The sequence below is a fragment of the Diabrotica virgifera genome, chromosome 3 (assembly GCF_917563875.1).
Source record: "Diabrotica virgifera virgifera chromosome 3, PGI_DIABVI_V3a".
NCBI lineage: Eukaryota > Metazoa > Arthropoda > Insecta > Coleoptera > Chrysomelidae > Diabrotica > Diabrotica virgifera.
In genome coordinates, this window is record NC_065445.1 from 79179970 (window position 1) to 79207448 (window position 27479).

The 27479-nt window shown below is 32.6% G+C and overlaps 1 protein-coding gene across 3 annotated transcripts; it reads right to left on the reverse strand.

The window, feature by feature from the left end:
• On the reverse strand, positions 1-25482 carry LOC126881172 (uncharacterized). Of its 3 annotated transcripts, XR_007696735.1 has the most exons (3): positions 25206-25482; positions 16853-22045; positions 1-1953 (listed from the first exon to the last, which is right to left on the reverse strand). XR_007696735.1 is itself a non-coding variant. In XM_050645260.1 (2 exons), exons 1-2 carry the CDS (start codon positions 25319-25321, stop codon positions 1425-1427), a joined length of 645 nt encoding a protein of 214 aa, XP_050501217.1. In that variant the 5' UTR covers positions 25322-25482; the 3' UTR covers positions 1-1424. The 3 variants fall into 3 exon arrangements, 2 of the variants coding, with proteins under 2 accessions (XP_050501217.1, XP_050501216.1); XM_050645260.1 differs by lacking the exon at positions 16853-22045; XM_050645259.1 differs by lacking the exon at positions 25206-25482 and having other exon boundaries at positions 16853-17147.
• Positions 25483-27479: the final 1997 nt, after the last annotated feature.

The following is a 27479-nucleotide window of genomic DNA, read 5'->3' on the forward strand; positions in this document are numbered from 1 at the left end:
TTTAAGATTTTTAGACTTTATTCGGCTGAAACAATTTTCGAATATATACTAGAATCTTATAACTATATTATAAATTACACCTAATAATATTGAAACTTCTACCTTCTAAATCCCTAAATTAGTAAAACGTGTATTTAGTAAACTTGGAAGAGAAGTAATTATACTAAAAGCAATACCAGGATACGTTACTATGTGCTATTTCAAATTGGGTTTTACAAAAAATAGGATAGATTTTGTAATTATAAATATTTTCAATAAAAGAAACATACTGTACAGTTCACAATCAAGTAGATATGAGCCATCACTCGCGTTGTTCGTGAAGCATTGCTAAGCAGAAGCATCACCATGAAACCACTGGTATAACTAAAAGTAATAGAAGCAATAAAAAAGTAATCTGAAAGAATTTAAAAGATCTAATAGTAGAAAGAAACAAATGGTGAAATTACTGAAGAACTACATGAAATGAACAAATATATCAGAAGGGAGGTTAGAGAAAATATCAGAAATTAACACTGACCAGATATAATTATTATAGAAATGATTCATTTTTAGGGTTAGGGTGGCGACCTATCATACATAAAAGATGAACAGATACTCAAAGAACTGGTGAACAGCCTCGGATTAGAAATTAAAACATAGTAACAACAGAGGTACAACATGGTACCTTACATGGTACAACCATGTATGACGAATTGATGAGAATAGACTCCCACAAATTGCCCTAGAAAATAACCCGACCGGTTCAAGACCACCTAAAAGATGGATGGATAGTTGGCAATCTACCTCCCAGGAAATTAACCAGAGGCAGCTTCAGAATTAAACAGATCGAAAGATCTCCACGAAGTAAAAGAAGAAGAAAAAGAACAACAGAGGTGAGAAAAAGGATGATGACCAGGAACAGCTGTTACAATGAACCATAGCTGTTACTGTTCCTGGTACCATGTGGTAGCCATTACTTTATATTTGAAGGGGTTTTCACCCTAAGAACAGAGGCTTTAGCCCTGTATCTAATTTTTAATATGTTGTATATTGACAATTAATCTTCTATGAGGCATTTATAACCTACATGTTTATAAGACGAAGCTCTGAAGATGATATGTACCATGCCGAAAGTACTTAGCTGATTTTAATAAATAATTTGTTGCCAGTTTGACCTCAGAAATCAGAAGAATGCCAGGCGTCACAGATTTCATAAAGCGAATCGCATGGCTGAAGTAGAATTGGGCGCTCCATGTGGTCGGAATGAACGACGGGAGAAGGACTCAAAAAATTAATTTGGAGGCCACGAGCATTCAGAAGAAGTAGAGGTAGACCGCCTACACTATGGACGAACGAAGTCAAAAAGGGTTGTTGGGAATTGGTTATAGGAAGCTCAAGACTCAACTAAGATAATTTCAAACAGCACACACGAAAAATATAAGAGTCTATGTATGGGCCAAAAGGGTTACTGCCGTACGCCTAAAACAATGACCAGTATAAGTATCTGAATCCGGTAAGTTTAAATACGTGGCAATCTCTTTGGGAAATTTGGAGAGCGTATGGATGCCAACAGGCTGAACCGTAAATTTATCTTTTCTATAATTCAAAAATAATCTGTTATGAGTAAGATTAGCAGGACGAAGAGAAAGGTATTTATAGTAAAATCCGAGAACATCCATACCAAAAGTATCGTTGATAACAATAAATTTACGAGGCTTATTTTCTGTATGAGTTGGTAAAGTTACTAATAAGTGTGATCCTTTATCTTCTATGTTATCTAAAGTTAGTTTGGTTAGTTCTTCACAACAACAGCCTCCTGAAATTCCTATTATTAAAACTACTTTCATAAGTAAATAAGTGCTATCGGGAGCTTCTGTTAAAAAATGTTGTATTTGCCATGCGTTTAGTGCTTTCGATTTCTTTGCTTTGTGATGTTTGCTTTTTCCTTTCAAATAAGCAAACAGAGAGGAAAAGCTGAAAAAAAAACATTTCGAATAAGATCTAAGGTTATTTGATTTATTAAGGTTATAAAAAAAGAAAACAAACCTACATGACTACGGTAAGACTAGAAACATAAATTATAGGCCGGGTGGTGAATCGGAAAACGGGCCATAGGAAACTCAATGTAAAATTCTAAACTGTTGAATTCCTGCTTCCCTAATTATGTTACATCAAAAGTCATGAGAAGTTATTTGTAGAGGATTGAAATCTGTATTAAAAACAGAAGTTACAATTGTTCTACGATTTAAACACATTCCAAAATTTTGAAAAATATAATGTATTTACCGCAGTAGGTATGTGTGGGTATGTTAGGCCACACGTTACTATTTAACTGACAGTGAGCACATTATTGACTGAAGAAAATATCTTTATTATTAATATTTTCTCCTTAACTAAGGGTATCTTATCAACTTTATTGTGTTTTAAACAAAAAATGATAAAATAATTAAAAAAATTGACAGTTCTAATTGTTAATATAATAAATTCATTGTCAACAAATGCAATCTTATACACATTATTGTATTGTGTGTGGCCTAGCTTTGGCGTATTACTCTGAAAATTGTATTATATTTTTACAAAATTTTGAATAATTATTGTTCATAGAACAATATTAACAGTTGTTTTCAATAGAGAATTCAATTCTCTACAAATAGTTTCTGATGACTTTTGATGTAAAATAATTAGGGAAGCAGGAATTTAACAGCTTAGAATTTTACATTGAGTTTCCTATGGCCCGCTTTCCAATTCACCACCCGGTATAGATGAATATATAAATTATGTTGAAACAATATTAGATGATCTAACAATAAAACACTGAAAACGTTTGTTTTCTATACTTCCACAAAATTTATTTCATCTAAGTGACTACAGCTGTTTCGGCAGAGTGTCTTTCTCAAGTGATATAGTTTACAATGTGTTGGCCTTTTTAAGTCTTTAACTGAAGAGGTTGAGGAGTGGGAAGCTGTTTGTCTCAAGTTGGTCATTCAGAATTACATCTCTATTTTTCAATTTATTAATTTCCATAGATTCTAAAAAAGATAGCTTAAGGCCTTTATTTTGGATATGCAGAATTTGAAACTCTTCATTGAAAGAATGATTATGATCTAGAAGGTGAAGTGCGTATGTAGAAGTGTCTGTTTTTCTATTGTTGAAAGCCCTTTTGTGTTCTGCTATCCGTTTGTCAAAGGTTCTGCCAGTTTGACCGATGTAAGTTTTCGGACAGTCACCACAAGTTAATTTGTACACACCACTCTGTAGTTGCTTTCTCTTTCGGCTTTTATTGTTTTTAATATATTTACTTAAGTTGTTGTTAGTTCTGAAGGCTGGTGGCTTGAAAAATACAGATGTAATTCTGAACGACCAACTCGAGACAAACAGCTCCCCACTCCTCAACCTCTTCAGTTAAAGACTTAAAAAGGCAAACACATTGTAAACTATATCACTTGAGAAAGGCACTCTGCCGAAACAGCTGTAGTCACCTAGTTGAAATAAATTTTGGGAAGTATAGAAAACAAACGTTTTCAGTGTTTTATTGTTAGATAAAATGAACTTCCATCAAGTAACGGTCGAATCCATCAATATTAGATGAAACATAAATTATATAGACATATGACATATATTGTATGAAAAAAATTTTCTCATTGAAATTTTAATAATAATCTTCATATTGACTGTTTTTGTTTTACTCCAGTTTTCATAAATCATCTTTAGTATATCATCATAGCAGAAAAAAAAACAAGAAATTACCACATGTACCAAATACATACAAGAACTCTTTTATGATAATAGGTCTGAATAACCCCCATCCTACACATTTAATGATCGCCTAACAATCACATCAGATGAATTGAATAAAGTATCATCACAACTAAAAAATGGCAAAGCTCCTGGATCTGACAATGCATATGCTTCTGCTTCTTCTTCTTAAAGTGTCCTCTCCTCAATGGAGATTGGCTACTACAATTGCAAACTCTCCTCTTGTTCAGATGTTCTTATTAGCTGTTTAAAATGTAGCCCTGTCCATTGTCGGATGTGTCTGAGCCACGATAGTCTTTTCCTTCCTAGTCCCCTCTTTCCCTCGATCTTTCCTTTCACTATAAGTTGAGCATATTGGTACTTATTATTTTTCAGGATGTGGCCTACGTATACATACATACATACATAATCGATTGCCTCTTTTACCATTAGGTGTCGAGGATTCCTCCTTTATATAATACTCTCTGCAAATTTACGCCACTTCTTCCTACCTCCTGCTGAAACTTTTGCTTCTTGCCACGATGTTCCTCTTTTCTTAAGTATTTCGTTTACACTAGTGTTCCAGCTTTTCCTTGGTCTGCCCCTCGTGTTTTTACCCACTGATTTGGCCTCCCACGTCATTTTAACTTGTCTGTCACCACTAATTCTTATCATGTGTCCAGCCCATTTTAACATCTTTTCTTCAACTTTTTCGTTGAGCGATTTTACCTGTAATTCATGTCTTATATCTTCGGTTCGTCTTTTGTCTAATCTTCTTGCTCCCACCACTTTTCTTAAGTATCTCATTTCTGTAGCTTGTAATATTTTTCTTTGTCTGTCATTAAGTACCCAGTTTTCTGCCCTATATATTGTAATTGGCATATATACGGTTTTATATACTGTCATTTTGGTTTTTCTCAATATTTCTTTTTTGTTTAGGAAATTTTTATACAGTGAATAATAAGTTCTCGTTGCCAATTTTATTCTGTTTCCAATTTCATCTTCTTGTGTACCTTTGCTGTTTAACATTATTCCCAAATACTTAAAGAGGTCTACTTGCTCGATTTCTTGCCCTTCGATTTCAATATTTACAGTTGCTTCTTTGTTGGCTATTGTCATTACTTTAGTTTTCTCCATATTTATTATTAAGTTGTAGTTTTTTAGTTCTTCAGCCCAGATTCTTATGTTATCTGCGAGAGCCTTTTCAGTTCTTGCAACTAATACAATGTCATCAGCAAATGTACAGGCTTCAATTTTTATTTGCTGCAAATTTCTATACCCTATAGCGCATTTTTTAGTTTTTTTCCAACACTTTTTAATAACTTCATCCATAACAGAAATAAATAACAGTGGGCTCAGCACTCCACCTTGTCTAACCCCGTCGTTGTTAGAAAATTCGCCTGAGATTAAGTTACTTGTCCTGACCTGGTTTTTTGTGTTGACATACAAACTCTTTATTACACTTACAAGTTCTTCATCTACTTCCTTGTTTATCAGACTTTGCCGTATTCCTTCTCTATTGATCATGTCAAACGCTTTTTTCATATCTTAAAACGCCAGGTACAGTGTATCGTTTTTTAACAGTGTTTTTTCAGTAATTTTCTGTAGTGTGAATATGATCTTGTACGCTGTGTGATGGTCTAAATCCACTTTGTATATCCGCCAGTCGAGGCTCAACTATTTCTCCTAATAGGCCTAAGTATAATGTTTTTCTTAACTGTGTTAAAAAGTTCTCTTTCTTTCGTATTCTATGCAACACTTCTTCGTTTGAGGTATGGGATGTCCATGAAATTTTGAGGATTTTCCGGTAGATCCACATTTTCAAAGGCCTCCAATTTATTTACGGTTGATGTTTTAAGGGTCCATGTCCCAACGTCACAGAGAAGAGTCGACCAGACTAGCATTTTGATAAATGTAGTTGAATTTCGAGTTTTATTCGAGAATCACAAAGCAGTTTTTTGATTTTTTCGAAAAACTTTCTGGCCAGTTCTATTTTTGATCTTATTTCTAGATCAGGATGTAGGTTGCTATCGATTCAACATCCCAGGTACCTTAATTTATTGACCTGTTCTAAAATGTGCCTATATATTGTGCAAGGTTGAGGTACGTTTTGGTTTTATCGGATTGCCATCACTTTCGTTTTTTTAATGTTTATTTTCATACTAAATTACAGGGCGAAGTGGTCTTGTCGATGAGTCGTTGTAGACCCAAGTCGGAATCCGCAATCAACACCGTATAATCGGCGTATCTGATGCTGTTGACATTTACGCCATTCATCTTAACTCCATCCTTGGAATCATCCAGTACCTCTTTATAGAGAAACTCGGAGTAAAGATTAAACAGCAGGGGTGACAGAACACATCCTTGTCTAACTCCCCTACTAATTTCTACTTTTGCGGATGTGGAACCTTCAATCCTAATTCTGGCGTTTTGGTTCCAGTGTAAGTTTTTTAGTAATTTGATGTCTTTTCCATCTAAACAAACTTCTTGCAAACATTCTAATAGTAGTTCTAATAGTAATGTCTCACTTTATCAAATGCTTTTTCGAAGTCTATAAAGCATATAAATATATCTTTCTGTTGGTCGTAGCATTTTTGGGCGAGAACTAGTAAACTGCAGAGGGCTTCTCTCGTTCCCATGCCTGCTTTGAATCCAAACTGATCGTTTCCGATGATTGTTTCGGACTTTCTATAAATTCGATTATGTACGACTTTTAATAGAACTTTTACTGCATGACTCGTAAGGATTATGAGATGGAACTCATTGCAGTGTTGTGGGTTTGGCTTTTTTGGTAGTGGGATGAATATTGACTCTAGCCAGTCTTGAGATATTCTTCCTATATCATAAATGCGATTGAATAAAAGGACAAATATTTCGATATTTTCTGCACTGATTAATTTTAACGTTACTGGGTATATTCCATCTGGACCTGGGCTTTTATTTGTTTTGAGTTAATTAATTGCATTTAAAATTTCAGATTTCAGAATTGCTGGTCCCTCGTTATTATTTTCCAATTTTCTTGGTTCTTCTCGTATGCCGTTAAAAATAATTTTCATATAGTTTTCCCATTCTTTCAGTTTATCTTCCGTTGGTTCTATCAATTTGCCATCCGTGTTCAGCATGGTGTGAAAAGTTGTTTTCTTAGTAGTCGATGTAAACTCTTTGCAGATGCTGAACTCATAAAACTGTTTAACACCGACGGTAGTCAATGCCTAGTACATGGCTGAAGTCGACGTTTATTACTTTACCAAAGAAAACAAAATCGGTATCTTGTAGTCATTTCCTAACCATTAGCTTAATGAGCCATATTATAAAGTTATTTCTAAAAATCATACATCCAAGGATATTAGAGACTGTGCTAAGAAAAACCCAGCCGTATACAGTTTAGTTTTTGGAATGCAGTGTGTACTCATACGAGAGACTCTCTTTAGCATACAAGTGATATTTCAACGATGTAGACGTAAATTGCGCAATTGCATGCTTCATTGATTACCATAAAGCATTCTATATAGTAAAGCATGATGAGCTGATAGATATATTAAAAAAGATTGGAATAATAAATACCCATGATCTAAGAAACATTAGAAATCTTTACTAGAATCAAACATTGTCTATCCGTACAAAAGCAAGAGAAGACGATGATATCAAAATCAAACGTGGGGTACGACAGAAATGTATAGGTAATTGATGGATTCGACCGTTACTTGATGGAAGTTCATTTTGTCTAACAATAAAACACTGAAAACGTTTGTTTTCTATACTTCCACAAAATTTATTACAACTATGTGACTACAGATGTTTCGGCAGAGTGCCTTTCTCAAGTGATTTAGATTACTATGGGTTTGTCTTTTTAAAGTCTTTAACTGAAGAGGTTGAGGAGTGCGGAGCTGTTTGTCTCGAGTTAGTGATTCAGAATTATATCTGTATTTTTCAATTTATTAATTTCCATAGATTCTAATAAAGATAGTTTAAGGCCTTTATTTTGAATATGCAGAATTTGAAACTGTTCATTAAAAGAATGATTATGATCTAGAAGGTGAAGTGAGTATGTTGAAGTGTCTGTTTTTCTATTGTTGAAAGCCCTTTTGTGTTCTGCTATCCGTTTGTCAAAGGTTTTGCCAGTTTGACCAATGTAAATTTTCGGACAGTCACCACAAGTTAGTTTGTAAACACCACTCTGTAGTTGTTTTCTCTTTCGGCTCTTATTGTTTTTAATATATTTGCTTTAGTTGTTGTTGGTTCTGAAATCTGGTGTTATTCCTTTCTTTTTTATGTATCTGGCTATTTTTGTTGTTATCTTGCCAGTATATGTGATAGAGCAGAAGATACTGGGTTCTTTCTGTGGTGGTGGATAGACTAATTTCAGGGCTTTCTTATGGAGTTTTTGGTTTAAAATTTTATTAACTGTTTGTTCGTTATAGCCATTGTTTACTGCTATTTGTTTAATGATGTTCAGTTCTATTTCGAAGTTATTTTTTGACATGGGAATTTCTGTCAGTCTATGTATCATGCTATTATGGTAGGCTGCTAATTTGTGTTGTGTAGAATGGGATGATGAATTATGTATAGTTGTGCCAGTATGGGTAGGTTTATGATATACGGAGAACTCATGTTTGTTGTGTAGTCTGGTAATTGTTACATCTAGAAAGTTTATGGACTTATTTTGTTCCGTTTCTATTGTAAAATTAATGTATGATAGAAATTAAACATCATTAAACAAATAGCAGTAAACAATGGCTATAACGAACAAACAATTAATACAATTTTAAACCAAAAACTCCATACGAAAGTCATGAAATTAGTCTATCCACCACCACAGAAAGAACCCAGTATCTTCTGCTCTATCACATATACTGTGATACAATATATTAAAAACAATAAGAGCCGAAAGAGAAAACAACTACAGAGTGGTGTTTACAAACTAACTTGTTGTGACTGTCCGAAAACTTACATCGGTCAAACTGGCAGAACCTTTGACAAACGGATAGCAGAACACAAAAGGGCTTTCAACAATAGAAAAACAGACACTTCGACATAAGCACTTCACCTTCTAGATCATAATCATTCTTTTAATGAACAGTTTCAAATTCTACATATTCGAAATAAAGGCCTTAAACTATCTTTATTAGAATCTGTGGAAATTAATAAATTGAAAAATACAGATATAATTCTGAATGACCAACTGGAGACAAACAGCTCCCCATTCCTCAACCTCTTCAGTTAAAGACTTTAAAAAGACAAACCCATAGTAATCTAAATCACTTAATAAATGCACTCTGCCGAAACAGCTGTAGTCACATAAATTTTGTGGAAGTATAGAAATCAAACGTTTTTAGTGTTTTATTGTTAGATAAAATGTATAGGTATTATCACCACTACTGTTCAACATAATAATAAACTCTGAGGCAAGCTTTCAAGAAGCGGTGAACTGACTCAAGCTTAACTCAAAAGCTCTGACTAGGTAAATTGGGTTAAATTGTCTTAAAATTATCTGAGAAATCTTCGGTCTTCCTTTATCAGGAGAATTTCTGGACACCCTGTATACGGCGAGTTGATTCTGAGACATGCTTAAGAGAATTGGGAAGGAAAAATCACCATAAATGGCACCAAAAGTCATAACCTTCGGTAGGTACGCGTCTAAAGAGGAATTAGAAGAACTCATACAACGAGAAGGTTTAAGCAAAAAACGACTTTTTTCACTCATTTCAATATTCTAAAAAAACTACGCATTGCAGGTGTAAACTTTCAACAGACGACGTTTTTGAAAATAATCATTAAAATAATACTTTCTAAATTAAAAAATGTTTATAAACAAAATATTAAGTATTGCAAATTGAACCCGAAAGTAAGCATTTTTTTTAATGGTTTATAGTCATTAAGATAATAAAAATATTTAAAACATAATATAGACTAGTCGCAACATAGGGGGTCCCGTGTACACTTTTAGGTCGCCGCGATTTGATGGTGGTATTATAGGTTTTTTTTGGTCGCTGAATCCAATGGAAGTGGACTGGAAGCCCAAATGTGGTGCGTTTAATTGTTATTAACAAATTATGGTAAAATTAGGTATTTTTCAGGAATTATTAGAAGCCCTGTAAATAAATTAATAGTGTTAAGGTCTTCTCTGGTGTATTTTTGGCCGCTGAATCGAATGCGACTAGTCGCGATTACTCAAAATGTGTTCTTATTTTGTCAATAACAAAATAATTGTTTATTCGCCGAAAAGCTCGAAATGCGTTATCTACAGCAAGTTTGTAGTCTTTTTCATAGTATTTTTATAAGCCAAATCGATTGTCACTAGTCGTGATAGCTTAAACCACGTTACGACTTTGTTCTTAATAAATTATTGCAAAAATAACGGTTTAAGGCTGATTCTCATTAGACGTGCAAGGAACCGGCAAGGCACGTGCTCGGCAAAGATTGTTTCGTAAAGAACGTCGCATGCCTGGCACGCATAGTGTGAATTACATCCCGTGCAGTGCATAAGATTTTATTTAAAATGTATCTTGCCGAGCCGATAGTCCGTTCTTTAACGGTAAAATATTTCAAAATCTCTAAATTTTAAAGAACCGCTTGGATTGACATGAAATTTGGCATACACACAGCTAACAAGTCAAAGAAAAAAAGTGATATTGTGCCGATATGTGCTTTTGCCCTGGGGGTGGTTTTCACCCCATCTTGGGGGTGAAAAAATATTCGTCCAAAGAAAGTCAGGAAATGGATAAACTGGCTAATTTTAAGTAACTTTTGTTCTATAGAGTTTTTTCACTAAGTCAATACTTTTCGGGTTATTTGGCAGTGAATATGTTCATTTTTTCAACAAAATAAGCACGCTTTTAGACAGTTTTTCGCAAATAACTCAAATAGTAAGTATTTTGTTGAAAAAACATTTTTAGCAAAAATATAGCCTGTAAAAATTTTTAAAAAATGGTGTATATATCACGTCTCTACACCTAGTAGAAGCAGAGTTATAGCTAATGAAAAATAGGTTCATATTCGTCAAATTCCGAATGGATTACTTTACCGTGAAATAAACAAAAATGAAGCACATTTCGGGCAAAACTCATTACAACTTATTTAAAGTATTTAAAAAAAGCTTCATTTTTGTTTTATAAAAAAAATTTCTAGCGTCAAAATTAAACAAGTTACGCTCAAAATAAAGTTAGTCCCTTTTGGTTTTGGTAAAAAAATCGAGAAAATCACCCCCTAATTAGTATCTTAAATGAACTTAATCGTTACGACTTCACAAGTTTCTTGACTCGTGTATATATTGTTTATATGATCTGTAAGTTTCATCGGTTCAAAGTCCTTATTATTGAAAGGGCTGTAGTTAAAAAGGGTTGAACGACTCACTGATCACGAATATATGCAAATTTAGAAACACCAAATCTTAATCAATTTTTGTCTAACAGAAAAACAAAAACATATGATATTCAGAAAAGCAAATGTGACTTTTTTTTGTTTTTCGAGATTTTTGGTATCTCTAACAATTTTTAAGTTATTTTGAAAAAAATCATATTTTTCAAAATTTAAATTTTTAAAAATTTTACTTTGAAACCAAGTTTTTTCAAAAATAAACACTTTGAATCGATGAAACTTACAGATCATATAAACACAACATAAGTAAAACAATTTGTGGAGCGGTAACAATTAATTTCATTTAAGTTACTAATTAGGGGGTGGTGTTCCCGATTTTTTTTGCAAAAATAAAAGGGACCAACTTTATTTTGAGCGTAACTTGCTTAAATTTAATGCTAGAAACTTTTTGTAAAAACAGAAATAAATCTTTTTTTAAACACTTTAAAAAAGTTATAATGGGTTTTCCCCAAAAAGTGCTTCATTTTTTGGATATTTCACGTCGAAATATTCTATTTTAAATTTGGTGAATATAAATCTATTTTTCATTGGCTATAACTCTGGTTCTACGAGATCCAGAAACATAACGCGTACACCATTTTTTTTTACTTTTTTATAAGCTATATTTTTGCTAAGAACGTTTTTTTCGAAAAAATACTTACTTTTTGAGTTATTTGCGAAAAACCGTCTAAAAATGTGGCTATTTTGTTGGAAAATGAACATATTCACTCGCAAATAACTCGAAAAGTGTTGACTTGGCGAAAAAGCTCTATAGAACAAAACTTACTTAAAATTAGTCAGTTTACCCATTTCCGGACTTATTTTGGACATATATTTTTTCACCCTCAAGAGGGGGTGAAAGTCACCCCAGGGCAAAAGCACACATCGGCACAATATCACTTTTTTTCTTTGACATGTAAGCTATACGTATGCCAAATTTCATGTCAATCCAAGCGGTTCTTTAAAATTTAGAGCAAAAACCGTGAAAGAATGGACTACGATGCCTTGCCCATGCCGAGCACTTGCCTTGCGTTATAATGAGAATCAGCCTTTATATTACGTTTACTCACGGTTTTTGCTCTAATTTTTAAAAAACCACTTGGAATGACATGAAATTTGACATGCACGTAGCTAACATGTCAAACAAAATAAGTGATATTGTGCTAATGTGTGTTTTTACCCTGGGGGTTAGTGTCACCCTGTTTCGGGGGTGAAAAAAGAAACCTTTAAAATAAGTCCGGAATTGGATAAACTGATTAATTCTAAGCAACTTTTGTTCTATACAGTTTTTTCACTAAGTCAATTAGTCCAGTCGGGATAGACGAATAACAGGCCTAACCTTGCATTACGAGCTGCCCCAAATTTTATTTTTCTAATCTTTAGGGGGGCTCACTCAATAGTAGTGTAAATTTAAAATCTCGACTGAATTCCGCTGTTGCCTTAGCCGCCATCTTGATTTTAAACGAGAACCGTTTTTGCCCAATATCTCTGCCATTTTCAACTTTTCGACAAAAGTGTAGAAACTGAAATTGTTAAAAATGCGATTTTCTATCACTTCTATTGGTACAATTTTTTCGTGCCATCCATATTTCCCGAATTATGGCGGAAAATAGCGATAATTAGAGCATAATTATTGAATTATCCCGTTTATTATTAGTTTTACAATGGTTTTACAACAAAAATGTTCCTATACAAAAATAGAGATAATTAAATTCTACACAATTTTAATCTCTTTCATTTTTTTGCTAAAGTTAATATTTAAGGTAGTACGTATGCGGTAATGGCGCTAGCGTATGACCCGATTGATTTTGTACTAATTGTTTTGTTCCATATCTACGCCATTTTCAACTAAAATTGTTCTAAATATGATTTTCTACAATTTCTTTTTAATATTTTTTTTCATGCGGTTGAAATTTTCCGAGTTAAGTGGGAAAATAGTAAAAAGTGGTGGACGGAGTATAATTACCGAGTTGAATCTTGCTTCCGAGCTGCCCCAAATTTTATACTTCTCTCATTGAGGGGAAATCAATAGTAGACTGAAAATGTCGACTGAATTCCGCGGTTGCATTAGAGGCCATATTGATTTTTAAAGGAGAACCGTTGTTGCTTAATTTCTCCGCCATTTTCAACTTTTCGACAAAAACGGTAGGAACTAAAATTGTTGGAAACGCAATTTCCTACAATTTCATTTCCACAATTTTTTTATGCGATCAATATTCTCCGAGTTAAGAGGGAAAATAGTGGAAGCGGAGGGGAAGCATAATTATTGAATTGTCTCATTTATTATTAACATTACGACATAATTGTACATAAACAGAAATAAAGAGAATTATATTTTATACAATTTTTGAAACTTCCAATGAAACACCAACCAAACTAAGTACATAAAAGACATAACAACTTATATTGCATTAAGTTCACTTAATTTCATTAACTAGCGGGTTTTATTGGTTGAATTTGTCTGTCGATAATTAAGTTTCATGTCAGCTAACATATTTTAATATTTCAACATTTTTTTTTTTAATTTTGGACCCTGTTGGGGGGAATTTCTTCATCCCCCCCGTAGACCCGCCACTGGTTCTCTCGAAAAATTGCAGTAAATCGTAATTGCAACAATTTCAGTCCTTACACTTTTTGTCGAAAAGTTGAAAATGGCGGAGATATTGAACAAAAACAATTGCTATAAAATCAATCAAGTCTTACGCACGAATCTTTAGCGCATACGTACTACCTTAAATAATGATTTTACCAAAAAATTTAAAGAGATTAAAAATGTACAAAATTTAATTCTCTTCATTTTTGTAAAGGTTCAAATTTGTTGTAAAACTAATAATAAACGATATAATTCAATATATCAATAATTATGCTCTAACCGTAACTATTTTTCCCCCATAACTCGCAAAATATCGACCGCACGAAAAAAATTATAATAAACAAAATTATACAAAATCGCATTTTCAACAATTTCAGTTTCCACACTTTTTGCCGAAAATGGCAAAGATATTGAGCAAAAACGGTTCTCGTTTAAAATCAAGATGGCGGCTAACGCAACAGTCAAATTTAGTCGAGATTTTAAATTTGTACTACCATTGACCCCCTAAAAATTAGAAAAATAAAATTTGGCGCAGCTTGTAATGCAAGGTCAACTGTTATCCCGACTGGGCTAAATACTTTTTGAGTTATTTGCGAGTGAATTATGTTCATTTTTCAACAAAAAAACCAAATAACTCGAAAAGTATTGACTTGGTGAAAAAAACTGTATAGAACAAGAGTTGCTTAGAATTAATTAGTTTATCCACTTCCGGACTTATTTTAAAGGTTTCTTTTTTCACCCTCGAAAAGGGGTGAAAGTCACCCCCAGGGTAAAAGCAGACATCGGCACAATATCACTTGTTTTGTCTGACATGTTAGCTACGTGTATGTCAAATTTCATGTCAATCCAAGTGGTTTTTTAAAATTTAGAGCAAAAACCGTGAGTGAACGTACTATAAACCGTTATTTTTGCAATAATTTATTAATAACAAAGTCGGAACGTGGTTTAAGCTATCACGACTAGTGGCAATCGATATAGCGTATAAAAATACTATGAAAAAGACTACAAACTTGCTGAAGCGCATTTCGAGCATTTCGGTGAATAAACTATTAGTTTGTTATTAACAAAATGAGAACATATTTTGAGCAATTGCGACTAGTCGCATTCGATTCAGCGACCAAAAATACACCAGAGAAGACCTTAACACTATCAATTTATTTACAGGGCTTCTGATAATTCCTGAAAAATACCTAATTTTACCATAATTTATTAATAACAATTAAACGCATCACATTTGGGCTTCCAGACCACTTCCATTGGATTCAGCGACCCAAAAACCTATAATACCACCATCAAATCGCGGCTACCTGAAAGTGTACACGGGACCCCCTATGTTGCGACTAGACTAATAGAGAAAAAGAGTAGTAAATGTTAAAGAATGTAGAGAAAAAAAGTAAATGTTAATAAAAACAATGACACAGTAAAAAATTTGATACCCACGAGATGGTGATTTTTCTAGTGACTTCTCCCAGATATTTTTGAATATTTCTTTTCCAGGTGTATATTTCACAGTGTTTATTTAATCTTGGTTTTTATCCCTTTAAATTATTTATTTGCTTATCAATATTATTATTGTAAAACCGTATCTAGACAAGGCGAAAACGACGAGTTCGTTGGAAAAAATATTCCCATGAGATTTTTTTGGATAATCACATTCGTGAGACATCCCAGAATAAGGTTCAAGAAGTCGCCCACGTGAAAAATAGTCCATTTTTTTTAACATTTTTTAAATCAAATTGCAAAAATCAATATTTGCGGCCCCGACAATTTTTTTTTTTTTTGTTTTTTGGACCATTCTGAACAAAAAAGTTTTCTTATAATTTTTCTCTAAAGTTGATTGTTTTCGAGTTATAAGCAATTTAAAATTGAAAAAAAAAACGAAAAATAGCGTTTTTCAAGGCTTAGTAACTCGGTTAAAAATTATTATTAAAGTCAGAAAGTGACTAAATCAAAGCTTAAAGCCACCCCTACAAGATCCTGAAGAAATTTTTGTCATTATTTTATTACTAAGCTGTTATTTATAAGTAATAATAATGAGCGCCATGCACGTATTAGGCAGCCGTCAATGGTGAGTGCGAGAGAGATGCCATTCCGGCAGTCAACGGTGCATCTTACTCGCACTCACATTTACAGCCGCGTCAATAAGATCTTACTGATCATTGCTAATAGTTAAAAATAACAGCTTAGTAATAAATTAATGACACAAATGTGTTCAGGATCATGTAGGGGGGCTTTAAACTTTGATTTAGTCACTTTCTGACTGTCATAATAATCATTTTTAACCGAGTTAGTAAGTCTTAAAAATGGCCATATTCGCGTTTTTCAAAATTTAAATTGCTTATAACTCGAAAACTATCAACTTTAGAGAAAAATTACAAGAGAACTTTTTTGTCCAGAATGGTCCAAAAAATAAAAGAAATTTGTCCGTACTAAAACAATTTATTTTTGAAATTTGATTTAAAAAAATTGTTAAAAAAAAATTTGGACCACTTTTCGCGTGTGAACGCGAAAAAATTCGGACCACTGGGATGTCTCACGAATGTGGTTATGCAAAAAAATCTCATGGGAATATTTTTTCCAACGAACCCGCCTTTTTCGTCTTGTCTAATCCAGAAGTTTGATATTTTATCAAAGTCTAGTGGGATTCTAACACCAGTAAAAACTATAATATGCTTTTTCTCATGAGGATCTTTCAGTGCGTCACAGTTTTCGATTTCTTTCTAACGCATTCAATTGTATGTGACAGAAAAAAACGCACGTCGGTGATTACATTTCGTCGGTGACATTTATAACATTTATTCTAGTTGTCAATAGATGGCGCTATAATCGAAAATAAAATAATTTGCGAATTATATAATATATCTACGAATATAATCTGAAAAATTTAAAAGACTACAAGTCAAAGAAAATACCATTTTATAAATGCAATAAACACAATTGATTTGTTTTTATATCAAATTGCAAATAAAATTTGACAACTGTCAGATTTAACTAAAATGTCATGTCACTAAAATGTATATTCTCACGGACTTACCTTTTTTCTATCATTTGTGACGCACTGAAAAATGCTCATGAAAAAAAGCATACATCAATATTGTAAAAATGGAAAAACCAAGAGGATAGAGGATAAACTCTACCTTTAATTAAATAAATAGATAAACAGTACTACCTAATTTAAGTTTAACTAACCTTGATATGTCCACATTCTCATACGCCTTCAATGTGGCTTTTAACATTGATAATCTGGTCCACAAAGAAGAAGGTTTATAAACTTCACCAATGCTCTGGAGGTACTCCATCATCATTTCCTCAGTAACGCCTTCGAAACATTTCTCTTTCCTCCAAGTATCAAAAAGCTGAAACTGTTTTTCATATTTCTGCTTTGATTTAGCTGGTACCGCATCTAATGTTGCCACATTTTCTGATTCAGACATGAACTCGTCATCTAAAATTTACTTAGGTTAAAAAATTTCCTAAAATGTCACAATCGACACATTTTTTTATTAAAGAAAATTACCGCATCCACCAACAGGAATTAGCGGCATTACAAAGGTTAACAATGGTTTTTAACAAATAACAAATAACTAGATTTGATACAAAATATTGATTGAAATCAGATAGTTTAGTAAGTCTTTTATTGCGCAGTTTTCTGCTAATAAAGTTGGTAGAGTGTTTGGTAGATTGTTTATTGAACGCTCACTTTGATATTTTGGACACTCAATTAACAGATGGGTGACGGTAAGAGGCGTAGCACATAGGTCGCACATGGGAAGTTCACTGGCCGAAAGTAAATATGAATCTTGGTGTGTCCTATACGTAGGCGCGTTAGAACCGTTTGAATAAACCGTGAACTAGCACTCATTTTCCACTGTCGTGTATCTGGTTTTACCGATCTTAGTTTAGATTGCGACAGAAACAATTCGCGTTGCCACTGACCAATCACTTTTTCTTTAAAAAACGTTTTGAGGTCATTACATACACATTCGCGCACTAATTCAGATTCTGCACTTGTTGCCGCATTACGAGAACTTCTGTCTGCCTCTTCATTGCCTATAATTCCTATATGTGATGGGATCCATATAAATTTCGGAGTCGTGTTGTTCTCTTAGGCAATTTGTAGTTCAGTTTTTATTAGTTTCTCTAAAGGACTTTTAGGATACAGATGCTTCATTGCAAGAAGAGAGCTAAGCGAGTCTGTGAGAAACAAAGGTTTTGAAATATTTGAGAGGTTTGCATGTTTTAGGGCGCGATACAGAAATCGCGATACAGAGAGTTCGACACATTGATTTTAATGATTTCGCAAAACTTGCACAGGTAGGTTTGTGTGTGTGTGTGTTTAGATTTATTACCTAGTTTTGAACTACTGGCCGGTATAGAAACAATTTCCTAGTTGTAGCTTAGGTTCATTATACAGTATGGTGCAAATGTTTGACATACATTCGTCATTTTGGAGGCAGCGATTTTAAGAAAAAATCCCGAAATAGGTCGATTTTAATTTATTATGATTTTTTGGCATATACCTATATCTTACTAGTGATGTCATGCATCTGGGCGTGATGATGTAATAGATGATTTTTTTAAATGAGAATAGGGGTCGTGTGCTGGCTCATTTGAAACGTTGTTCAATTCTCTATATAGTAATATAAACATTAACAGAATTTATACACTGTGTCCAAAAAGATGTTTTTGAATTAATTAATTGACACAAAAAGAAGAATGTACGTAATTTATTTAATTCAAGATACATTTTACTGCTACATATAAGGGGAAAAAATATTTGTTTGACAAGAAACAATTCCTTTGGCTTAAATTAAATGTTCAAACTGCCAAGAGGCAGGTGGGTGGCAACTCGACATGGAATTTAAGCGAAATCAATGTTTATTTGGCAAATAAACAATTTTTTCTGTTTACTGACAGCAGTAAAATGTATTCTGAATTAAAGAAATTACATACATTCTTCTTTTTGTGTCAATTAATTTAATAAAAAAAAATCTTTTAAACCCTGTAAAAATATTGATGTTAATGTTTATAGTGTCATTTGTTCATACAATTCTGTATTCATGAATACAGAATTAAATAACCCTTCAAATGGTTATCCATACAAGGGATCACCCTTGTATGGATACGTACCCTTAGATTTAATAGTGTTTTGAAGGTTATACACACGTCTGTTTGTTTTCTAAATATTTTGAAATTACGAAGGAATGAAAGAATAAATAAAAAAAGGTTAAGATTTTTAAACTTTTATTCAGGTGCATAGTTTAAAAAATTTCGAATATTCTCGAATCTTATAACTAATAATATTGAAAATTAGTAATTTATTTAAGATGAGTAGTATACTTTCTATACCTTCAACCACCTTGAGTAGTATACCTACTTTCTATTACCCTCTAAATCTCTAATTATCTTACCGTCTCAAAGACGTCATAATGTGCTATTTCAAATTGGAATTACAAAAAATTGGATCGATTTTGTAATTATAAAATATTTTCAACAAAAGGAACATACTGTGCAGTACTCAATCAAATAGAGCGATCACTCGCATTGCTCTTGAAGCATTGCTAGGCAAAAGCATCACACATGAAACCACTGATATCATAATTAAACGTAATAAAAGAAATGAAAAAAGTAATCTGAAAAAATTTAAAAGATCTAATAGCAGAAAGAAACAAATGTTAGGCTAGGTATTGATTATGCATTTAAGAAAGAAACTAAAGAGTTAACGGGGTTTTATTGTTTCATATGGTCAATAAACCCAGGCCCCCGCTATCATATGTGCAAAGTGTGCAATGCACACGGGCGCCATCCTTTAGGGGCGCCAAAACATGGGGTCAAAAATTGCAAAAAATGCAGAGAAACAAAAATTAATTTTAAAATAAAAGTTGAGAAATTAAATAGGATTCAGTTTAAACACACACGAAATTTTATTAGTATATTCAGGTAGTCAGGCATTTTAATTTATTTTCTTATGATTTTATTCTGTTTGGTTCATTTTGATATTTTAGCCTACTAATAATAGTCCATTTACTCACGGTTTTAGTTGTACTTAAATTTTAAAGAACCGCTTATCTTGACATAAAACTTGTCATACACATAGCTAAAAAGACAAGAAGTGATACCTACTGTACCGATGTGTGCTTTTACTCTAGGGGTAAAAGGGATATTCTTAGGGGTTTTTAGACGGTTTTTCGCAATTAAAAACTAATTATTTTATCGAAAAAATACTCTTAGCAAAAATATAGCTTACAAGAAAGTGAAAAAATGCATGATATAATAATATGAAATCTGCGAAACCCAGTAGAAAGCAGAGTTGTAGCTAATGAAAAGTAGGTTCTTATTCGTCAAATTCCAAATCGACTATTTCAACGTGAAATAACCAAAAATTAAGCACTTAACGGGGAAAACTCATTACAACTTCTTTAAAATGTTTAAGAAAATCTTTATTTATATGATCTGTAAGTTTCATCGGTTTAAAGTTCCCATTTTTGAAAAAATTTGGTTTTAAAGTAATTTTTTTTCAATCTTGAAAAAATATTTTTTTCCAAATAACTTTAAAATTAATTAGTGATGCCAAAAATCTCAAGAAGTAAAAAAATGTAGATTTTGCTTTTCTGAATATTTTGGATGTTTTATTTTCCTGTAAGACAAAAATTGAAAGACATGGCTGTTCAAATTTTGCATACACTCATGATTAGTGACTCGTTCAGCCCTTTCGCCCTTTTAACTACAGCCTTTTCAAAAATAAGCACGTTGAACCGACGAAACTTGTGGTGAAGCGGTAACGATTAATTTCATTTGGGATGCTACTTAGAGGATGGTTATCATGATTTTTGTACCAAAAAAGGGACCAACAATATTTTTAACTTACGTACAGTCGGAAAAATGAAAGAATACCCATGAACGATCACATCAATCACTTATTTTATAGTTGCTATCTTTTTCTATAACAAATGTTTGTTACGTATAGAAAAAGACAGCAAATACAAAATAAGTGATTGATGTGATCGTTCATGGGTATTCTTTCATTTTTCCGACTGTACTTACTTTTGATGTTAAAATATAGCTTATTTTAAACACTTTAAAAAAGTTGTAACGAGTTTTCCCTGATAAGTGCTTGATTTTTTGGTTATTTTACGTTGAAATATTTGATTTGTAATTTGACGAATAAGAACCTCCTTTTCATCATATACAACTGTGCTTCTACGGGGTTTGCAGACTTCATACATAGGTACTTACACCATTTTTTTTTCATTTTTTTATAAGCTATATTTTTTTTTGATGTAATACTTACTTTTTGAGTTATTTGCGAAAATCCGTCTAAAAACTTGTTTTTTTTTATTCAAAAATGAACATAAATTTATTCGCAAATAACTTGAAACGTATTGACAGAGTATTGAAAAGTATTTTTTGAACGTATGTTTTTTCACCCCAGAGAACGGGTGAAACTCACAATGACATTCTAAAGTTCAGTTTTCTGGTTTATTTCAAGCACCTACCTACCTTCAAAAAATAAATAAAAAACATGATCCAAAATGCCTTAAGCATTAATAAAATGCCTTAATGCCATGATCTAAAATGCCAAAATCCTTTTTTGCACACAGGCGCCAGTACCTCTTACGGGGGCTCTGAATAAACCATTAAACATGAAAAAACCGCAGAGTGCTACCATTTAAGGGGGTGCGGTTTTAAGAAAGGAGTAAATTAGTCCCTAGGCACAGGGTGCATTAGTGCTTCCCTTCAGGTCGTGAAATTAAAACTGTCAAAGTGTCACTCGGGATACAAATCGATAATTTTAGAGACTCGTGTAATTACTACTGATAGTTTCAAATAGCAGACACGGAAAATATAAGCATCTATGTATGGGCTAAAAGGGTTACTGCCGAACGCCTAAAACTATGGCCAGTATAAATATCGGCATCCGGCAATTTTAAATACGTGGCAATCTCTCTGGGAATTTTGGAGAGCGAATTGACGCCAACAGGATGAACTGTACATTTGCCTTTTTTATAACTCAAAAATAATCTGTTATGAGTAAGATTAGCAGGACGAAGAGAAAGGTATTTATAGTAAAATCCTAGAACATCCATACCAAAAGTATCGTTGATAACAATAAATTTACGAGGTTTATTTTCCGTATGAGTCGGTAAAGTTACTAATAAGTGTGATCCTTTATCTTCGATGTTGTCTACAGTTAATTTGGTTAGTTCTTCACAATTACAACCTCCTGAAATTCCTATTATTAAAACTACTTTCATAAGTAAATAAGTGCTATCGGGAGCTTGTGTTAAAAAATCTTGTATGTCCCATCCTTCTAATGCTTTCGCTTTATTTGCTTTGTGATATTTGGTTTTTCCTTTCAAATAAGCAAACAGAGAGGAAAAGCTAAAAAAAAAATAATTTAAATAAGATCTAAGGTTATTTGATTTATTAAGGTTATAAAACTATACAGGGTGTCCAGAAACTCTACAGACAAACGAAGACAGGAGATTCCTCGGATAATTTTAAGACAATTTAACCCAATCCACCTAGTCCGAAAATGCTTCCTAAGGGAGCTAGAGCTATTTGAAGATGGCGTCTGGTAATTAGTTTTTCTTAAATATCTCTAGAACGCTTCTATTTAGAAAAAGGAAAACTAGTACACTTATTTATCTTCCAAAGATAAATCTATTTCATCTATTGCAAATTTCTAGTACCGGTCATGTGCGTCCGTTTCGGGTAGGACAACAGTTATATTATTGCATAACTTTTTTGTTTTTCATTTTTAAGCATTTTTGAGTCTGGGCTAATAAAACTTAAGGTATTATAGTACTAATAGGTACTCTTACTTTAAGTCGATAGGATACACCGTTTTCTAGAAAAATCGATTTGAAAATTTTTCGTTTTTTTAATATCAAAAAAAAAATTTCAAAAAAAACTATTTAGAAAAACGAAAATTTGTACGTTTATTTATATTCCAGAGATCAATCGATTTCATTAATTGCGAATTTCTAGTACCGGTCATATGTGTCCGTTTTGGGTAGGTCAACGGTTATTTTATCGCATATCTTTTTTGTCTTTAATTTTTAAGAATTTTTGACACTCGATTATTAAATTATGAGGTATTCTAGCACTAAAAGTTACTCTTGCTTTAAGTTGGTAAAATACACCGTTTTTTTTTAAACTATTTTCAATTTTTCTTTCAAATTCAGGAATCCAAAAAATTTCAAATCGATTTTTCTTGAAAACGGTGTGCCCTACCGAGTTAAGCAAGAGTACCTTTTAGTACTAGAATACCTCACAATTTCATAATCCAGTATCAAAAATGCTTAAAAGTTAGAGACAGAAAAGTTATGCGTTAAAATAACCGTTGCCCCACCCAAATCGGACGCCTATGACTGATACTAGAAATTCACAATAGATGGAATCGATTCATCTCTGGAAGATAAATCTGTGTACCAATTTTTGTTTTTCTAACTAGAAGCGTTCTGGAGGTATTTAAGAAAAACTAGTTAAAATACGCCATCTTCAAAGAGCTCTGGCTCCCTAGGAAGCATTTTCGGACTAGATGAATTTGGTTAAATGGTCTTAAAATTATCTGAAGGATCTCCTGTCTTCGTTTGTCGGTAGTTTCTGGACACTCTGTATACAGACAAACGAAGACAGAAGATTCTTCAGATAATTTTAAGACAGTTTAACCCAATTCACCTAGTCCGAAAATGCTTCCTAAGGGAGCTAGAGCTCTTTGAAGATGGCGTCATGCAATTAGTTTTTCTTAAATACCTCCAGAACGCTTCTATTTAGAAAAACGAAAATTGGTATGCATATTTACTTTCCAGAAATGAATCGATTCAATCCATTGCAAATTTCTAGTACCGATCATAGGTGTCCGTTTTGGGTAGGTTAACGGTTATTTTATCGCATAACTTTTATGTCTTTAACTTTTAAGCATTTTTGATACTGAATTATTAAATTGTGAGGTATTCTAGTACTAAAAGGTACTCTTGCTTTAATTCGATAGGATACATCGTTTTCTAGAAAAATCGATTTGAAAGTTTTTCTTTAGGAATTTGAAAAAAAAAATTAAAAAAAACTATTTAGAAATACAAAAACTGGTACATTTATTTATATTCCAGAGATAAATCGATTTCATTAATTGCGAATTTCTAGTACCGGTCATAGGCGTCCGTTTTGGGTAGGTCAACAGTTATTTTATAGCATAACTTTTTTGTCTTTAATTTTTAAACATTTCTGACACTAGATTATTAAATTAAATTATGAGATATTCGAGTACTAAAAGTTACGCTTGCTTTAAGTTGGTAAAATACATCTTTTTTTTTTATTTCAATTTTTTTTTCAAATTCCCAAAACGAAAAACTTTCAAATCGATTTTTCTAGAAAACGGTGTGTCCTACCGACTTAAAGCAAGAGGACCTTTTAGTACTAGAATACCTCACAATTTAATAATCCAGTATCAAAAATGCCTAAAAGTTAAAGACAAAAAAGTTTGTGATAAAATAACCGTTGCCCTACCCAAAATGGACACCTATGACTGGTACTAGAAATTTGCAATGGATGGAATCGATTCATTTCTGGAAAGTAAATATGCATACCAATTTTCGTTTTTCTAAATAGAAGCGTTCTGGAGGTATTTAAGGAAAACTAATTGCATGACGCCATCTTCAAAGAGGTCTAGCTCCCTTAGGAAGCATTTTCGGACTAGGTGAATTGGTTTAAATTGTCTTAAAATTATCTGAGGAATCTCCTGTCTTCGTTTGTCGATAGAGTTTCTGGACACCCTGTATATTAAGATTCTAAATTGAAGTTGTCACTAGAAAGTGGAAATTTATGATGTCTATAAATGAAACTTTTGAGGGCAGCCATTTTATGCTGTATTAGATGGTTGGATGTTTCATGTATACCATGATGTGTTTGAGTAGGCTTTCTATAGATATTATACTCTAGAGAATCTTTATGGCGAGTAATGGCTATATCCAAAAAGTTCAACTTATTGTTAGACTTTGGTTCAAGTGTAAAAGAAATGTTTGGATGGAGTTCATTAAGATGATCTAGAATCTGTGCGACATCATCTTGGATTTCCCGTATAATAGCTATGGAATAATTATCAACATATCTAGACAAGAAAACTATTTTGTTGTTGTTATTAAGAAAAAATGTCTGTTCCAAGTTATCTAGGAAAATATCAGCTAAAAATGGAGATAGTGGAGAGCCCATCGCTAAACCTGTTGGTTGTTTGTATATTTTTGATTGAATTGAAAAAATCCTTGGTCAAGACAAAATTTAAGCATGGTTGAGATTGCAACTTGGTCTTTTGCAGCTATGTTATTTAAAACACTTTGTACCAGAGGTAAAGTTTCGTCTCTCGGAACAGAAGTGAACAGATTTGAAACGTCAAACGTCAAATAGTGGGATTCTAACACCAGTAAAAACTATAATAAGTACATCAATATTGTAAAAAGGGGAAAATCAAAAGGATGTATTTTAAGACATAATCTACTTTTAATTAAATAAATACATCAACAGTACTAATTTAAGTTTAACTAACCTTGATATGTCCACGTTCTCATACGCCTTCAATGTGGTTTTTAACATTGATAATCTGGTCCACAAATAAGAAGGTTTATAAACTTCACCAAAGCCCTGGAGGTACTCCATCATCATTTCCTCATTAACGCCTTCGAAACATTTTTCTTTCCTCCAAGTATCAAAAAGCTGATACTGTTTCTCATATTTCTGCTTTGATTTAGCTGGTAACGCATCTAGTGTTGTCACATTTTCTGATTCAGATATAAACTCGTAATCTAAAATATACTTACGTTAAAAAATTTCCTAAAATGTCACAATCCACATATTGATATTAATAATTTTGCAAAACTTGTGCAGATAGGTTTGTGTGTGTATGTGTTTAGATTTATGACCTTTGTTTGAACCAACTGGCCAGCTCAAAATTTTATTAAAATTATTAATCTCATAGTAGCTAACGAAAAGTAGGTTCCTATTCGTCAAATTCCAAATCGAATATTTCAACGTGAAATAACCAAAAAATTAGCACTTTTCGGGGAAAACTCGTCACGACTTTTTTAAAGTGTTTAAAAAAGCTTTGTTTTAAAAAAAATTCTACCATTCATAGTAAGCAAATTACGCTCAAAATAAAGTTGGTTCCTTTTTTTGGTAAAAAAAAACATCAAAATGACGCCCTAATTAGCATCCCAAATGAAATTAATCGTTACTGCTTCACAAGTTACTTTAGTTATGTATTTTTTATAAGATCTGTAAGTTTCATCGGTTTAAAGTGCCTATTTTAAAAAAAAATGTGTTTTAAAGTAAATTTTTTTTAATTTTGAACAAAAAATTCTTGCTTTTTCGACATAACCTAAAAATTATTAGTGATACCAAAAATATCAAAGAGTAAAAAAATAATGTAGGTTTTGCTTTTCTGAATAGTTTAGATTTTTTGTTTTTCTCTACGACAAAAATTGGTTAAAATATAGCTGTTTAAGATTTGCATACACTCGTGATTATTGACTCGTGATTATTGCAGCCCTTTCAAAAATAAGCACTTTAAACCGATGAAACTCACAGATTATTATAAACATTACATAAGTATAGTAACTTGTGAAGCGGTAACGAATAATTTCATTTGGAATGCTAATTAGGGGATGATTTTCAAGAGTTTTTTGCCAAAAAAAAAATGGACCAACTTTATTTTGAGCGTAACTTGCTTATTTGTGATGCTAGAAAATTTTTAAGGACACAAAAATAAAGTCTTTTTAAACATAAATAACTAATTGTTTTATTTACAAGAGCAGTCTTATTGTTGGTTAGTTCAGAGAGTGCCGAAAGCACTCTGACCGATTTCCATCCTTGTTAGGGTTTCCTCAGAAAGTGCATATTTGATTCTCTCTGCACAACCAAACTTCGGACGGTCAGCATCGATTCACAACAAAATAACCTAATGGTGTGGGTGTCGTAGGGACATCTGCTAAAAACAAGTGCAAGTTTTGCTCCAGCAATTCGTTGGTTTGCAAATTTTAGAAACCACGAAGGTGTTACCTGAAAATTAGTTCCAATAGTTTTATTTTTGATATTCTTTTTAATTTAAATAAAAGTAGAATTTACACGTGTTTGCTGTTTTAGTTCTATGAATTCTACTTTCCAAGTACCCCCAATCAAAATAATTTTTGGGATTCAAATCGGGTGAATGGGGAGACCATTCAATACTACCTTCCCCCAATCCGATCGGATCTCCCAATCCGATCTACCTTTAGATTTAATAGTTTTGGGAAGGTTATACATACGTCTGTTTGCTGTCTAAATATTTTGAAATTACGAAGGAATACAGGAATAAATAAAAAAGTTGTAAGATTTTCAGACTTTTATTCAGCTGGATAATTTAACAAATTTCGAATATTCTCGAATCTTATAACTACTATAAATTACTTATTACATCTACCAAATAATGAAAATTATTAATTTATATTATTTAAGGTGAGTAGTATACTGTCTATTACCTTCATCTCTAATTATTAGTAAGAAGTGTATTTAACAAACTTGGTTGAGAAGTAATTATACTAAAAGCAATACCAGAAGACGTCATTATGCTTTATGTGAAATTGGGTTTTACCAAAAATAGATCGATTTTGTCATTACCAACAAAAGGAACAACTGTTCCCAATCAAATGGATATGAGCGATCACTCACATTCCTCGTAAAGCATTGCTAAGCAAAAACAGAGTACATGAAGCCACTGATATTATATCCAAGAGAAAAAAAAAAAAAAAAGAATGTGTGTGTACTTTGTACGCACGTAAGAAGTTTT

Coding starts and splice junctions, on each gene's coding strand:
- LOC126881172 (XM_050645259.1), bottom strand. CDS start 17,097: ATGTCTGAATCAGAAAATGTGGCAACATTAGATGCGGTACCAGCTAAA. Junction 1,954..16,852: donor GAGAATGTGGACATATCAAG/GTTAGTTAAACT, acceptor TTTTTTTTTCAG/CTTTTCCTCTCTGTTTGCTT.